General features: G+C 37.8%; 1 protein-coding gene across 4 annotated transcripts in view; it reads left to right on the top strand.

Annotated features, from left to right (window-relative positions):
* agap3 (ArfGAP with GTPase domain, ankyrin repeat and PH domain 3) overlaps positions 1 to 14,913 on the top strand; it is a 179,448-nt gene that overhangs the window by 68,002 nt on the left and 96,533 nt on the right. For 2 of the 4 annotated variants that reach the window (XR_009426741.1, XM_059535217.1), the window contains exon 1: positions 7,712 to 9,278. The exons of 1 other annotated variant lie outside the window; for it this stretch is intronic. Coding sequence is in view for 2 of the 3 variants with exons in the window: in XM_059535217.1 (XP_059391200.1) it covers positions 7,808 to 9,278 (1,471 nt within the window). In the remaining variant the exon portion in view is untranslated. Of the gene's footprint in view, positions 1 to 5,034; positions 5,201 to 7,711; positions 9,279 to 14,913 lie in introns of those variants that run through there. One more of the 4 variants, XM_059535219.1, reaches the window with a different exon arrangement.

Genomic DNA, 14,913 nt, shown 5'->3' with positions numbered 1-14,913 from the left:
ACCCCATCAGTTATACTCAGGTCTATAGTGCCACCTGCTGGCGCAGTTTAGTAACTTCTTAGAGAACAACTTTCGTGATGTCGAGATAACGAGAAAATTAAGTCGTTATAACGAGAAAACAACTTTCATTATGTCAAGATAACGAGATAATTAAGTCGTTATAACGAGAAAACAAGAAGGAAAAAAAGTTTATATATGGCTGCTTAGAACTTCCGTAGATATTAGCACTGAACCTTGGTACTGTCATAATCAGCAAGCATTAGCAATAGCTTATAATGTTTAACAGGTTACGTTCAGATAAGCGATTGCATTCAATTACGAATATTAAAATATTTCAAATTTATGACTTAGAATGAACTAGAATGATATTTTGCAAATGTAATGATCTCAAAAATAATACTCATGATAACGTAAACATTGCAATTATCATTTAATAATTAAGTGCATTCAAATGCATGTAATATATTTTGATAAATATTTATAACAAATCATTTAAATAATCTATAATTATATTAAAAATTAAGATAACATAAAATTTATTGCAACTATCATATTCTAATATAAAAAGTAAAAAGTAATATTAAACATGATTATATAATGTGCAACAAATCACTATATAGTTACAAAACTTAATTTTCATATTCATAACTGAATACACAATTTTTTGTTAGTGTTTTTAATTACTCTAATTACTTTAGTTTTTAATTACTCTAAGTAGTTAACAAACATTAGCAATAAATCATTACCAGATAAGCAGTTATTAAAATATATTTAATTTTATAATTTTTTTATAATTGTTTGAATGCATTAGTGAACTGGTGCACTTTAAATAAAAAATAAAAACATGTTTAAACAAATTAAGTGTCAATGTGTTTATTTCTCTGTTTTTATGCTCTTTGTTCTCTGACATTGGACACGATCAGGATACATTTGAGGAGGCATGTGTTATGTAATACAAACCCACATAAAGCTGTAATTTCTGTGGCATTAGCGTCACCAAGTTAATTGCAAATATAATGACTGTGTTCAAACAGGATTTCCAAACAGTGCTTGAACCGGTGTGGATGTGTGGCACTGGAAATCAGCCCACTTCTGCTCATCCCTGCATATTATGAACATATTTAACACCTGTAAAGATGACACTTCAGCTTTGACATAATATAGAGATCATAGTGAAACCAGGTTTAATGTGGCCTCTCGATACAGAAGAGGAGGAAGGTTATCGTGACGTGACGTGGTCATGTTTGTGTGTGTGCGAGTTCATTCCTCCGCTGAGTCATTCCATTCCATTAAGATCGTTTCCAGTGCTTTAGTCACCCGTTTAACACCTAGTCATCAGCGCAGCCCAAATAGCAGGCTGACAGTAGTGGGGCTAAATCTGGTGTCTGAACCCAGGCCCCCCCACCAGACCAGGAAGTGACCGGGAAAGCAGATTTGCAGGAAGCTGCTGTCAGAGGTGAAGTGTGTAATTCTTTGTTAAAATACTTGCTTTTATCCCAGTTAAGTGCAGAGAAAAACTCTAAGTAAGCCATTTTAAGTGGACTTCCTAAAGCTTTATTTGTGCTCTGTTGGTTTTGAGATGTCCAGCGTGTCCTTTACTTCTGGCTCAGCCAATGAGGTGGGTTTGTGGGCGGGACTTCCTGTTTGGCTGGCGAATGGAAGGTGAAAAGCAGAATGGGCGAGAGGTCTTGGGGAACTGATCTGGAAAGATAGTGTTGTTTGGCTCATCTGGCACAGAAATGACATACTTAAAGTCAAAATAAACCCATTTTCTTATATATTATGACATGGCAGCAGTTATTTTATTTCAGTTTTAGTTGTAGACATTTAGTATACTAACTTAAACTTATTTTATTTCAATGATTTGTCAAGGCAACATTTTTAAGTTCCATCTAATATTTTCTTTTATTTTATTTTCAGTTTTAGTCATTTTAGTACTTCATTTACTTGCTAAGGTAGTAAAAACAAAAAAAGTCTTCTTTATTGTCAATTCTTCCACATGTACAATACATACTGTACATGCAGAGAATTGAAATTGCGTTACTCTCAGACCCATGGTGCATACAGATAACACTAACAGTACAGCCTAAAAATACAGATAAAATACAACTATACAAATAAGGGCATGTATTTGTAAGATTTTAAAGTTCCATCTAATACACTATATTTAGTTTATTTTTCTCTTAACCTTTAATTTTATCGTCTCTTTTTCAGTTTTACTTTTAGTGATGTCGGTATTCCATCTTACATTTATTTTATGAAGACTTTAAGTAGCCTATTAACATTTCCAAGATCCATCTAATATTTTGATTTAAGCTTTATTTTAACTTAAAAACTGTTTTATTAGTTTCAGTTAACAGTAAAAACACTGATAATTAAACATTTTTTGATTTGATGAAGTCAAAAAAGTTTTTACATTTTATTATACATTTTTTATATATATTTAACAATGTTCTTTGATAAATAATTTACAGTTAGATAAGGATCAAGTGATAAATCAGTGCAATTTTTCTGTGACTGACTGATGCATCATGGCAAAAACAAAGATCAGTTAGAAACTGAAGTGTTTAGGATGTGTTTATGTGTAGACAAAAGCATTATAAACCCTACATACTGTATATCTCTGGCTTTTCACTTTATGTGAGTATAAAGGCGTTCACAACTCATTACGAACCCTCATTAAACTTCAGTCGGCATTAATTTTCTATCTGCATCCCGGCAGATCCTGCACTCTTTCTTTGATTCATTCTCCACTCGGGGAGCGTCTTACCTTACGTAACATCACTGTACTGCACTACAGCGCTCCACACCTCCCATGCGTTCCCTCCACATGATCACGTTCTCACCGGGACCCCCAGCTTTTGACCTGGACTGCAGTGCAGCTTGAAAAATTACATAACCTTGTGTGAGCTTATTAGCATTATAGTGATGTGCTCAGGAGTCACTTCTGCAGATGACGGAGGTGCAGATGACTCTGTGAGTTCCTACACATTTTCCTTCCTAAAGTTACACACAAAATTATTTTGTAATTCCTTATAATTACAGAACGATTTGTTGTTGTGTGTCAAGGAGCAATGTCAATATTCAATATTAGCAGCATATAATTGGGTGAAATATGATGGCAGCTATGTGGAAGCACACATTATACAGACAAAATCTAGATTTAATGATGCTAGACTTGATTTATGAACTGAACTAATAGGTTCAGCAGTCCTCTGTGAAAGAAAACAGACTGCCCCCTGCTGGTGTGTATGTTTATGGACACAAGTTGCTAGAAGGTAATGTTGTATTTATGATTATTCTTAATGATTTAGAATCTGTTTGCGATTTATATTGGCTTAATATAAATAGTCACATTATTTTTGGACTAGTAGTTGCACACTGAAAAGCTAATTAGAGATGCTGACATGCTTTAAGGCCTGGTGATTTAGCTAAACATATTTTTCATAGTTTTGGTGGTAATGTTTTTTTCTGAAATTGATTAAATTGGTCTTTCCTTTTCCCAGCAAAATATTAATGCATAATATTTAACTGCAATATTTACACTATATCATTGAAAGGTTTAGGGTTTCATTTTTGTATTTATTCGTGCATTTATTATTTTGTTGAAAGAAATTAGCATCATCTTAAATATATTCTGCTATTTTGAACTTTCTATTCATCAAAGAATGCGGAAAAATATTGTGCCATGGTGCCAAAAAATTCAGCAGCACACCTGTTTTTAACACATTGATAATAATGAGAAAAGTTTCTTGAGCAGCAAATAAACATATTAAAACGATTTCTGAAGGATCATGTGACACTGAAGACTGGAGTAATTATGCTGACAATTCAGCTTTGATCACAGGAATAAATTAGATTTTACAATATGTTCAAATAGAAAATAAATTGTAATAATATTTCACAACATTACTGTTTTTCCGGAGCGTCTTAGTAAGAAAGACAAGAGAGATTGGCATGCAGCTTGTGTCACTTTCTTGCAGCATTAAAAGTGTTAAAAGGAAAAGGGGACGAGAGGCCTAATTGTGTGACCGTAATCAGTTTTTCTGTTTTAATTAGACTGGCAGGCCAATTTCCAAAGGGTTCTCAGTAGTAAAGGTGCGCCCCGAGGGTGAAAAAAAACCATTCGGAAACCCACTTTCTGATGGTCTGCATAATTAAATCGGTATAAATGAAAGGCATATCTAATGCTCTGTGTTCGCTTCACCACCTCGCAAGGGCAAAATGTGGTTTTTCTGTCATCCATCAGTATTTGTAACCATTTAGCCTCACAGACGGTACTGCCGATGGCGCCTGGTTTTTAATGAAAACGTAATGAGATGTTGAGTCGATATGATCTCGATGTGCTCTCATTTCTATGGGACCTCGTTAATTAAATGCATTCCATTAGATGGGAATAGTCTGTTTTTGTGTTGTTTAGTGTTTGTAAGGTTTTTTTTTTTTTTGAGCAACCCTGTGCATCTCTGTAATGGTTTCATGAAGTGGAGAGTGGACTGATGTTTTTGTCACACTTGAGATTTTTGCATTTATGATGTTTGATCAATCTGACTTTTAAGACAAAAGGAATGTTTTATCACAGACGGCCTTGTTGTGGTTGGACTTGAAATATCAGTGGCGCGTCTTGCGTCAGAACATTGCACAGATACCATGATGAGTTCAACTAGTTTTAAAAGGGCGAGCCGTGCTTTACTCCAAAACGGAGTCAAACATGATCACGTTTCTGTGTGTGTGTGTGTGTTTGCATCAGAATGGAGGGGTGGATAATGCACCAATGACTTCCTGTTGCGTAAGGATTAAACTAATCCTACTCCAGGTTCAGGTGAGCCAGGAGGCTGTGGTTACCTCCTCCTTCTCATGAGGGATTACAGAGGGTGGACATGTTTCCTGTCCGCCACCTCCTCCTCCTCACCGAGACTGAGCATGACGTTAGTCAGTCTGTCAAAAGCAGTGCTAGGATTTTGACATCATATTTAAAGAGCATGCTTAAATAGAAGATGATTCGGACCCTGAACTTGGGTTTTTAGTTTGGTCTTGGCCTGATAATGTCAGTGGATATTCCTGTAGTTTGGGGAAGTCATCATCATGATGTGTTTTGGAGGGAAAAGACGGCCGAGACCCGACCATCAGCAGTGGGACGAAGAGGACTGTTTGATCTCAGTGGAGGTTATGGGGGTGACGAATTCTTACGCGGTAGACACAGGTAATAAATTTTTCTTCAAAGGAAAGTAATCCGTTTCATGTGTACAGGTGTTAGTTGCTGTCTGATCAACACAGGTACTGATTCATGCTCAGTTTTTTTTATTTTGGCTTTTGTAGTGTTTGCTCTAATGCTGTCATTTGGTCATTAAAAACCTGAACTGTTCAGATTTTTTTTTTTTTTAGGGAAAAATTGTAAAGACCAAATATCCATGTCTTTGTGTCGTCTGTTTACTAGAGTCTTTTTGGGAAAATAGTATTAATATTGAACTTTGTAGACGTTTGAACTTGTTGCTTTGATGTTAGATGTATTTGAAGTGCTGTGGAAGCTGTAAAAGTGAAGGCATTTCAGGTATGATAAAGTTATTTACATGAGTTATTTTTGTAGTGAATGAACAAGTGAGTCATCAGGGACATACTGTACATGTGATGTTTTGGCTGTTGCGTTGTGTTTTAATAATTATAGCATGGGGTATCATTTCAGATGAGGTTTTAACAAGAGCTTCTAGGAGCTAAATCTAGAAATGGATATGTTTGGTAGGCTGAATATGGCTTTAAAGTTAAACCGTAAGCCATTATGTTCTCAAATATGTCCAAGTAATTGAATTTATTAGGTTATACAAATTGGAAATTGATCAAAGATCTTAATCTGAGTGGGTGTAAGCTCAAGATACCAGTGGTATATTGCCAAGAAACTTGTAGAAATGTTTTTCTTACCGAAAAGACTTCTTATAGAAAAAATTAATAGAAAAATTTAATTCATAGGATGGAGATCAGAGCACAGATCGTCTTGATCTGTTGACTGGTCTTCTCAAACTCATTTCATCTGTACTCCTGAAGTTAAAAATGGAAAAGAAACGAAAAAAAGAAATGATAAAATGAGGGGAAAGTTGAAAATAGGAAAAGAAGGAAAGAACAAGAGAAAGAAACATAGAAAGAATGGCGGAAAGGAAAGAAACTGACAAAAGGAAAGACAGTAAGAAAGGAAAGAAAAGAGGGGAAGTAGCTTTATAGAGCAAAAAAAGGAAAATGGAAAGAGTGCTGCTGTATTGTTTAGCATCTTTTTACAAATCTGTTTGATTTGAAGTTGTGGCTGATGTTTTTATGAATTAAGTAATATATAAACTGTTCTCAGACAAAATTGCTGCCTTTGATTTTGTATTTTTGTCTGTCAGATGGCAGCTGTAAGTTTACCAAAGACCAACTGAAATACTTCCTCTCACAAATTCCATTACACCGCAGGAATCTTTGTTTAAATGCTGTCAAGTGAGTCTCAGATTAATAGTTTTTCTCTATGGCACTGTAGTAGTACTGGACTGGTGGGGTATTTTTCATTGGAACCACTTGTGGGTGCTCTTTACAAGCCCAAAATCTGCTCCCTTGTTTTCCTCATCCAGATGGCTTTTAGGCCAGTCAGATTCTCCATATTTGGAACAGATATTCATGTTGAACTGAATCTTAGCAAGCCACCCTAATAGCAAAGCTAAACTATTGGCCATGGGGTAGAGGCTTTGAATTCTTCTGTATGTATTTTCATAGTGGAGACAGCTTCTGCATGCACATTTAGTTCCACTGACTCTAGGGAAATAATTTCATTTTCATTGCACATTAACTTTCTTTCCTATAACACTTAAAGACTCCGCTCCATAAGTGATGGGAAAACATTTTACATGCAGTTCTTTAAGCATATGCAAAACTTGCATGAGAAAACTGGGGAATTGTTTCGCATTTCACCCTGCCTTCATGAAATGTGCTTCCCAGTTTTGTTTGCCAATTTCTGTCATGTTCATTTGGATGAGGAAATGCAGTTGCGAGGGAGGGCAGTTTTGGATGGGAGGGTAGGAACAAGGGAGCCAAAGAGAGAATGACCGAGGCAGGCTCTGGGAAAGGGAAGCTCTACAAAATGCCCTTTAATTTGGATGCTTTTTTAGGATGGTGCAAATGTTGGTAACCGTGCAGAAGATACTCGCGCTTCAAGCATCAGGCACCCTCCGTTTTAATCACAGTCACAGCAGTAACTCCCACAAGGATTTCTCTACAGGTGCCTCGGCAATGGCTTCGCTTTAAGGAGACAAAAGATTCTGCTCCTTGTTTTGCTGCTATCCTTGGGACATATGGGAACAGCTTGAAGTTCAAACAGACACCTCTCGCTCATGCCAAGAACCGGAACATTAAGGAATTTGCCTACACTGCTGACTGCAGGGTTGCACAGACCAGTTTTTGACAGTAGATGAAGACCAAAGATGACTTAATCTGTGGGTTCATTTATCATGTCAATGCGCACAGGTTTGTGTTTTCACAGAGTGCATATTTCCCCCCATAATCTCCTGCAAGGTAAAAGTGAGGTCATGCTGGGGCTTGTTTGAAGTTTTTTTTTTCTTCTCAACTCTGTCTACATCTCTCACAAGTCAAAGGTGAGGGATTATGCTTGCTTTTGGAATGTGGCCTGGAGGTGAAAGACTCCGAGTGACTGTGTTAGAGAGCGAGTACTGAAGTTGCAGAGACCAAGCTTGTGGAAGTGTGTCCATGATATTACATTTTTAAAGGTAGAATCACATTGCTTCACCAAGACAAAGTTGGTGAAAATCTGTATGAAGTTCTGTTTTCCAGAATGGGACTCCAGGAGGAGGTACAGACTATGACGCCTTCAGGAGGGGCTGAGAGAAGAGGAGAGGCTGAGCTAGTAGTTGTAAAAAACATTGTGGGAGAGGAGGAGGAGGGTGACGAAAGACAAGAGGCGGATCAGAGGGAGGAACGTCAAGAAAGCCCGGGGCAGAGGAGGAGTGCAGTTGGAAAGCCCAACAGGTGGCTTTACCTGAGCGGCACAGGGAATGGGGGGTGGAGCAAAGGGGAGGTACTAGGAATGAGGACAGACCAGTTACCTCCTTTACTCCAGGACAGCTGTTTGAAGCAAACGTCTGCGGAAGATAAATCATGGACCAGAGAACTCGGTGCTGATGCTTGCCACATTCCCATTAAGGAACTAAATTGTAATGCTGTTTTTCTGGAAAATGCAACAGAACCTCATGTGGCGGTCTTGCGAAGGCCTGCACATGGGCTTCGGCTCCTGGGCAGCAGAAGAGCCGTGAGCATGTTCGTCTTTCCAGACGATAACAGGAGACACCAAAACACAGCGATCAACCACCAAGACAGCTCTACAAAACCTCTCAGTGATTGTATGTTGACAGCTACCCACTCAAACAGCAATCTCCTGCCTACCTCGATCCTAAATAAGCAAGGTTGCCCAGATGTGGTCCAGCGGTGTAGGACAAGACGTGCTGAGCTGCGTGCGATAGACGGTCTAAAACCAGACATGCCACCTTCTGTCAGCTTGTTTCCTCTTCCACTAGAAGAACCGCCAATACGTCGGACTTTAAAAAGCAAGAACAAACCGCGGCCTGTTAGCATGACTGTTCTTGAGCTTAATAAAGAGCGTATTGGATGCCGGGATAAGCTCGCAAACGATGCTTCCACTTTCACTGGTAGTTTGCCTCGTCCGGGCTTCCGATATAGATGGTTTGGTCGACAGGCAACTGCAAAGGAAGTGGTGGCGAAACAAACTTCAACAAGGCTAAAGGAACCCAAGAAGACAGAAGAACCTAAGACAACATTCGGATCCCTCCGGAGGAGCTTGAGTCTAAGGATGAGGCGGAATCGTAATCATCCCGAGCAGGAGAATCGGACTGAATGGAGACGCACTTCAAGTATCGGAGAACAATCTATGCAAACCACTCGCCCATTTTCCTATCTTACTGGTAAGATGTTAACGCCAGCTCATGAGCAAGATGAGGATCAAGGGGCCACACAGTGCTTTCAGTACCAAACTCGGGGCAGAGTGGCCATCTTGGAGGTTCCTCTCCATCCTGCCAAACTAACAAAGCCCACCAAACATTTGCAACCTGAGACTAGTTTTTGGCAGCTAATTACTAGTCGTTTTAAGAGGAAAGACCCATTGTCCAGCAACAAATCTGAGCTGTGCACTGAAAGCCAAGCAGTTGGCAGCCACCCCCCTGCAAGAAATAAAAAGCCAGATTCTGTTGCTATAGAGACTCTAGCTGGCATTGGTTTCTGCAAAGGTCAAGGTAAGTTGTGTAAAATGCATAAATTCATTCCACATCCCAGTCTGACGCAGGAAAAGGTGCTGCTTTTTGTCTGAAGATTGCCAGGATGTAGCCTTGGAGAGCAGGGCAAATTGATTAAATATTAAAATGATATTGAAGGTCTGGCTTGGGCAGCACCAACAGGCATAATAAGAGGTTAAATGCATTATTCACTCTGAGTGCTTTGGCTCTGTTGGAGTGTGTGTGTGCTTGAGCTGTTAATTGGCTCCAAGAGGAGTTTTCTTCTAGTGTAAGTCTGCACTGCAATTGAATTAGGAATCAAAAAAGCATCCATCAAATCTTGTTTAATCATTAACGCTTTCAAGGTAATCAAATAGACTGCAGGAATGAGTCAAGGATGGATGGTAGACAGATAAAGAGAGGGAATAATTGAATGACTGTGTTTTACTATCAGAAGCTTCTAATTTGGAATTCTTTTCCTTTTGGACAATACTGTACGTAACAATCCTGTTCTCATGGGATTGGAGTTGGGATTTGTTTTTGCTTTCACATCTCTAAAGATTAAATCATAACCTGGCATGCAGACAACAACCTCATGATATTTTAAACATGTTTTTGTTCCTTGTCTGTTCAATCTTTTGCCTGCAGCTTCTGCGTTGTCTCAGAGGTAGTGAAGACAAATAGTGCAGTTTCAGAGCTTTACGCTGTGATTTTAAAAAGGGATTAAGTTACGTAGAGTGAGACAAGATGTATACGTGCCTAGGCTCTCAACCTTAAATTACCTCAAATCCCTTGTAATCCTTAATTTTGATTACAAAAAATGTATTAGTTTTGCCTGGGTCCTTTTTTAAGATGTAAATATTTGTAATAAGTATGTGTGCAGCATTACAAAAGGTTAACGCAAATTCTTTTTTATGATGTTTTGTCTTTAAGTAGTGAAGCCTCACTTGCAAACGCAGTGTGAAATCTTTAGCTATTGAAGATTCCGTGTTGCAATATATAATTTGAATGAAACGTCTGCAAACACAAGATGACTGAAATGTCAGCGGAGAGACGCTAGTACATCTGCTATTGAAATTGAGCTGTCCTTATGTTTGAGTGAGGAGGACATGTTTCAGGGTGGAAGATGATGTTATTGGCAGCACACCTTGAGATGTTTTGGGCAATTATTATGTAGTGGAAGAACACATATCAGCACAAGTTTTACCAGAATGTTAAAATGAAAGGGAAAATTTATTTTCCATCCATCAATCTGATGATATGATCAGCTTCAGGGGCAGTGTTAGATATCTTTGTTCTTAATTATTATTATTTTTTCTGTGCTATATTTCATGTTATGTTTTATTTTAATGGACAGTATTTGGGCAGAAGCAGTGACACTGCCAGTTTAAAGTGATCCAACTATAGATCGTCCATCACCCAATCATTGGACTTGCGCTGATCGTAACAATCTACTTACATTACCTACTCAAGTATATCTCGGAAAGCTCGCTTTGGCAGAACAAACTCCCACAAATGACTTACAGGGCTTGTTTTAGGCAGTACAATTAGTCATTCGTCAAATGGAGATTTTAAATAAAGGGAGGTTTACACCCTTGGCATCTGCTTGAGTTTATTTTCACTAGTTACTAAGGAAACTATCCTCTCCAAGCTCCCCAAATGACGAAAGTTGACTGACAGCCTGAATGTAGGTGTGTTTGCTGAATTTGAGAGCATTTTGGACCAAAGCTAATGTCTGCGGATTGCACGTACCTGTTGCTACATGCCCTGGTAGTTTGACAAGCAGGTCGTTCCTGGATATTGACTGTTTTCTGTAACTGTGAGTTCTTTTGTACTTTAAGCCCGGAAGGCTTTACCTTCTTCCCTCACCTGCGTACAAAGTGCCAGGCTCTGCTTACAGGTCTGCTCAGATGGAATTCGGATGACTTGCCGGCCTTGGGGTCGGGATGGCCGAGTTTCAATGGTAGGGTACGAAATGGTGTGAGCAGAGGTGGGTAGAGTACCCAAAAACTGTACTCAAGTAAAAGTAAAAGTACTTCTAGAAATATTTACTCAAGTAAAAGTAAAAGTACTAGTCTTGATTAGTTACTTGAGTAAGAGTAAAAGAGTATCGGATAAAAAATCTACTCAAGTAGTTAGTTACTAGTTACTTTGGGTCATATATACTGAGCCTATTTTGTATATTATTGTGTATAAATGTATATATTTCATCAGCCTTTACTCCAATTTATGTAATTTATTATAAAACCTTGTCTGTTTACTTAAGTAACAGATAGCCTATAGGTGTCATGCCATAACATATTTTTAATATGACTGACTTTATATTAAATGTGAATTTAACATTGAAAGTTAATGTGATATAAATATTGCTACTAATCTTTCATTGTTCAGAAAGAGAGCAAATAACATTTACATTATTAAAGATAATTTTCACTGACAGTCTAGATTTCAATCACTCTCAGAAACTCCCATTAAAATCACAGAAACTGTTAACACTGTGAAATCAATATCTTAATTAAAGATTCGTACACCCATCTGCACTTTGTTGTTCCTGCGAGAGAATTCACCAGAAAGAGGTCTCCAGTCAGCGAGCGAGTGAAGGAAGCACCGGCATTTTAGCGATGACTCATCTGAACGCCTCTGATTGGCCAATGCTTTAATAAGCTCAAAAGAATCTTTTGTGATTGGTTATAATGCGCAGCGCTGTATAAACGCATCTATCTCTGGCTAAGCGCCAGCAAGCAATCACAGATCTGAATTTAGCAGCTGATGTTATGAATCGCTGAACGTCCTCACGCCGGTGTGATTGTATTAAAATTAATAAAATCTTAATCGGCTATTTTTGGTCTTTTGGAAGCTGCATTCAACTTGACTCCCCTCTGTTATAAGCCACACACGTACAACAAACTAATGTCACAGGTATCGTGTACTGTAATCGAATGTAGCCCAAGTTATTACCTGTTGAACAGTAGACAGCACACGCGGTGTTCATCTAGTAAGGATCTCCATCGCTAGCAAATAATATCTTTTGCAGATTTGCTTTCAATTCAGTGCTGTTCCAGCCACGTCTTCAATGCTCTTTCTGTTCTTAAACGCTACAACTCTGAGTGAACCGCTTCAGATGCTCAGCGCGTGCGGCAGGGAACTGAACGAATCATTCATGAACCAATTCACTCGTTTGCCAATTGGTTTGAACATGCCTTTGAACAGAATTGACTCAAAAGAATGAATCATTCGCGAATGGGCATCGCTCATTGCCCAGAGAAAAGTAGACGGCCCGTTTGGAATAAACTGTAGCATTTATAACATTTATTGCATTAAGATAAAGTAACGAGAGGAGCGTCGCCCACAGTAACGAAGTAAAAGTACAGATTTTCCCCCCAAAATTTACTCAAGTAAGAGTATAAAGTACCCATCTTTAAATATACTCAGAAAAGTATTAGTTACCCCAAAAAATTACTCAAGTAAATGTAACGAAGTAAATGTAACTCGTTACTACCCACCTCTGGGTGTGAGGGCACATCAAAGGGTGCATAGCTAGAAAAAAACATCAAAGAAAGCTTGAAAGCTTGTTACACAGGCACAGAGGATTTCCTTTCCGATTAAAGAGTGCAAAAGATCATAAACACCTTGAGACATGCATCCTAACCATTAATTTAACCAAAATGCTCTGCATTTTTCAAAGGAGGCTTTAAAATGCCTATTGATTTCCATGCATCTTTAAAAGTCTCCAGCTGGACCTGAACTTGCACTCAGCACTATTTCTAAACGCTCTCCCATGCGATTTGCGATGGCCTTGCCCTCTCTTAAAACTCTGAGTCATATTTTCTTCCGTTTGATAACAATAAAGTTTGCATCAGCTCCCATATGACACGAAAAGTGCTTTGTTTGCAGATCACCCTACATAAGAAAACCCATCAAACTGAAGTGCAACATCAGTTTGATTCCTTTTTACAGCAATAGGGTTTAATTTCAGTGACATTTACATCTGTCGCTCCAAAATACCACAGTGTTTACTTGATACCTGAGTTGAGTTTAGATCATGTGTAGCCAGTTTTTAGCTGACATCTGAAGTCAAATTACTTTGATTTGTTTTGACTTGAAACATCTTTGGGAAAAGAATGGTAATATGGTGGGATTGCGAGGTGTGGTTGTCATGCTCCGATGTGTTTGCCTGTTGGCGTACATCCACTTTTCCATGGATCTGTGTGAGAGGGCGAGGATGGAGGTTGAAAACGCCTGGTTTCATCAGGGCATGTTGCTGAGCGTAGCAGGAAGAATCTCATCTGAGTCACTTCAGCAGTTTTTTGTTGAGTGCGAAGGGAGGGTGAGAAATCAAGTTTAAATGAAGGACGGAGAAAACACCTCTTGACTTGCTGTGCTTTACACTTAGCACACCATGTTCTCACCATCACACAAGAACTGAATTAGTCTCTAGTTTGCTATGCATGGAAATATTCGCTTGCAAATGGGTTCGTTTTTCATCCCCTTCAATCCACAGAGGGGTTTTACCTTCTCTTCCCTGATGCTTTGAATAGTAATTTTGATTAGATTGGACAAGAGCAGCGGAGTGAAAAATTGACCAAACAATGCAGTGCCACAGACCTGTATGGTGCTTTAAACAAGGCTGCCCACGTGTCGCTGTGATGAAGTAATCGCTGCACGACAGATAGTGTGTGTGGCATGGAAATGGGCAGGATTTAGCTGGGCCAGTGAGGTTTGTGTTTTCACTGTCATCTGAGTCCATGTAGCCAACATGACAAACATGGTTATTAGTAACAATTAAGCCTGTGATCTTATGCAAGAGGGGAAGACATCATTTTCATTTACAGTTGGTGCTGTTTTTGAAGGTTGAGAAATAAATAGACTTATTTCAATAATTAATATTTTTAAATAGCAGCATTTAAAATAAATTGTTTTATTTTTACAAATTGCTTTTCTTTACTTTTGCTAATGTTTTATTCATCCATTTAAAAAAAAAAAGAAAAATTAAAAACACTAACATGATGAGATTCATACTTGGCTTTAAAAATAGAATATTAACTACATTGTTAATGAAACAATATTAGATTATTTTTTCTATTTCTTTTTCTGATAGTGAAAGTAATGTTTACTTAAGAAAATGTGATAAAAAAAACTTTGAGGACTTAAATATAAAATATTTTATTTTTCTTAAGAAAAATAAAACAAGATTTTACATGAATCTATTTTTTCATGATTTTTTGATTATTGTTAATGATTTCAGTAATAATATTCCTGGTTGATGGCCGTATGGATTGTTATATGTGACAATATCTGAAAGCTGAATTAATAATCTTTCCATTAATGTATGGTTTGTTAGGATCGGACAATATTTGGCTGAGTTACAACTATTTGAAGATCTGGAATCTGAGGGAGCAAAAAAAAATCGAAATATTGAGAGAATCACCTTTAAATTGTCCAAATGAAATTTCTTAGCAATGCATATTACTAATCAAAAATTAAGTTTTGATATATTAACGGTAGGAAATGTACCAAATAGCTTGATGGAACATGATCTTTACTTAATATCCTAATGATTTTTGGCATAAAAGAAAAATCGATAATTTTGACCCATACAAGGTTTATTTTTTTATTTTTTTTTGGCTATTGCTACAAATATACCCCAGAGACTTAA

This window comes from Carassius carassius, chromosome 42 (assembly GCF_963082965.1).
Source record: "Carassius carassius chromosome 42, fCarCar2.1, whole genome shotgun sequence".
In the NCBI taxonomy this organism is placed as follows: domain Eukaryota; kingdom Metazoa; phylum Chordata; class Actinopteri; order Cypriniformes; family Cyprinidae; genus Carassius; species Carassius carassius.
Note: the sequence above shows the minus strand (reverse complement) of the source record. Positions and strands in the feature narration are given on the sequence as shown.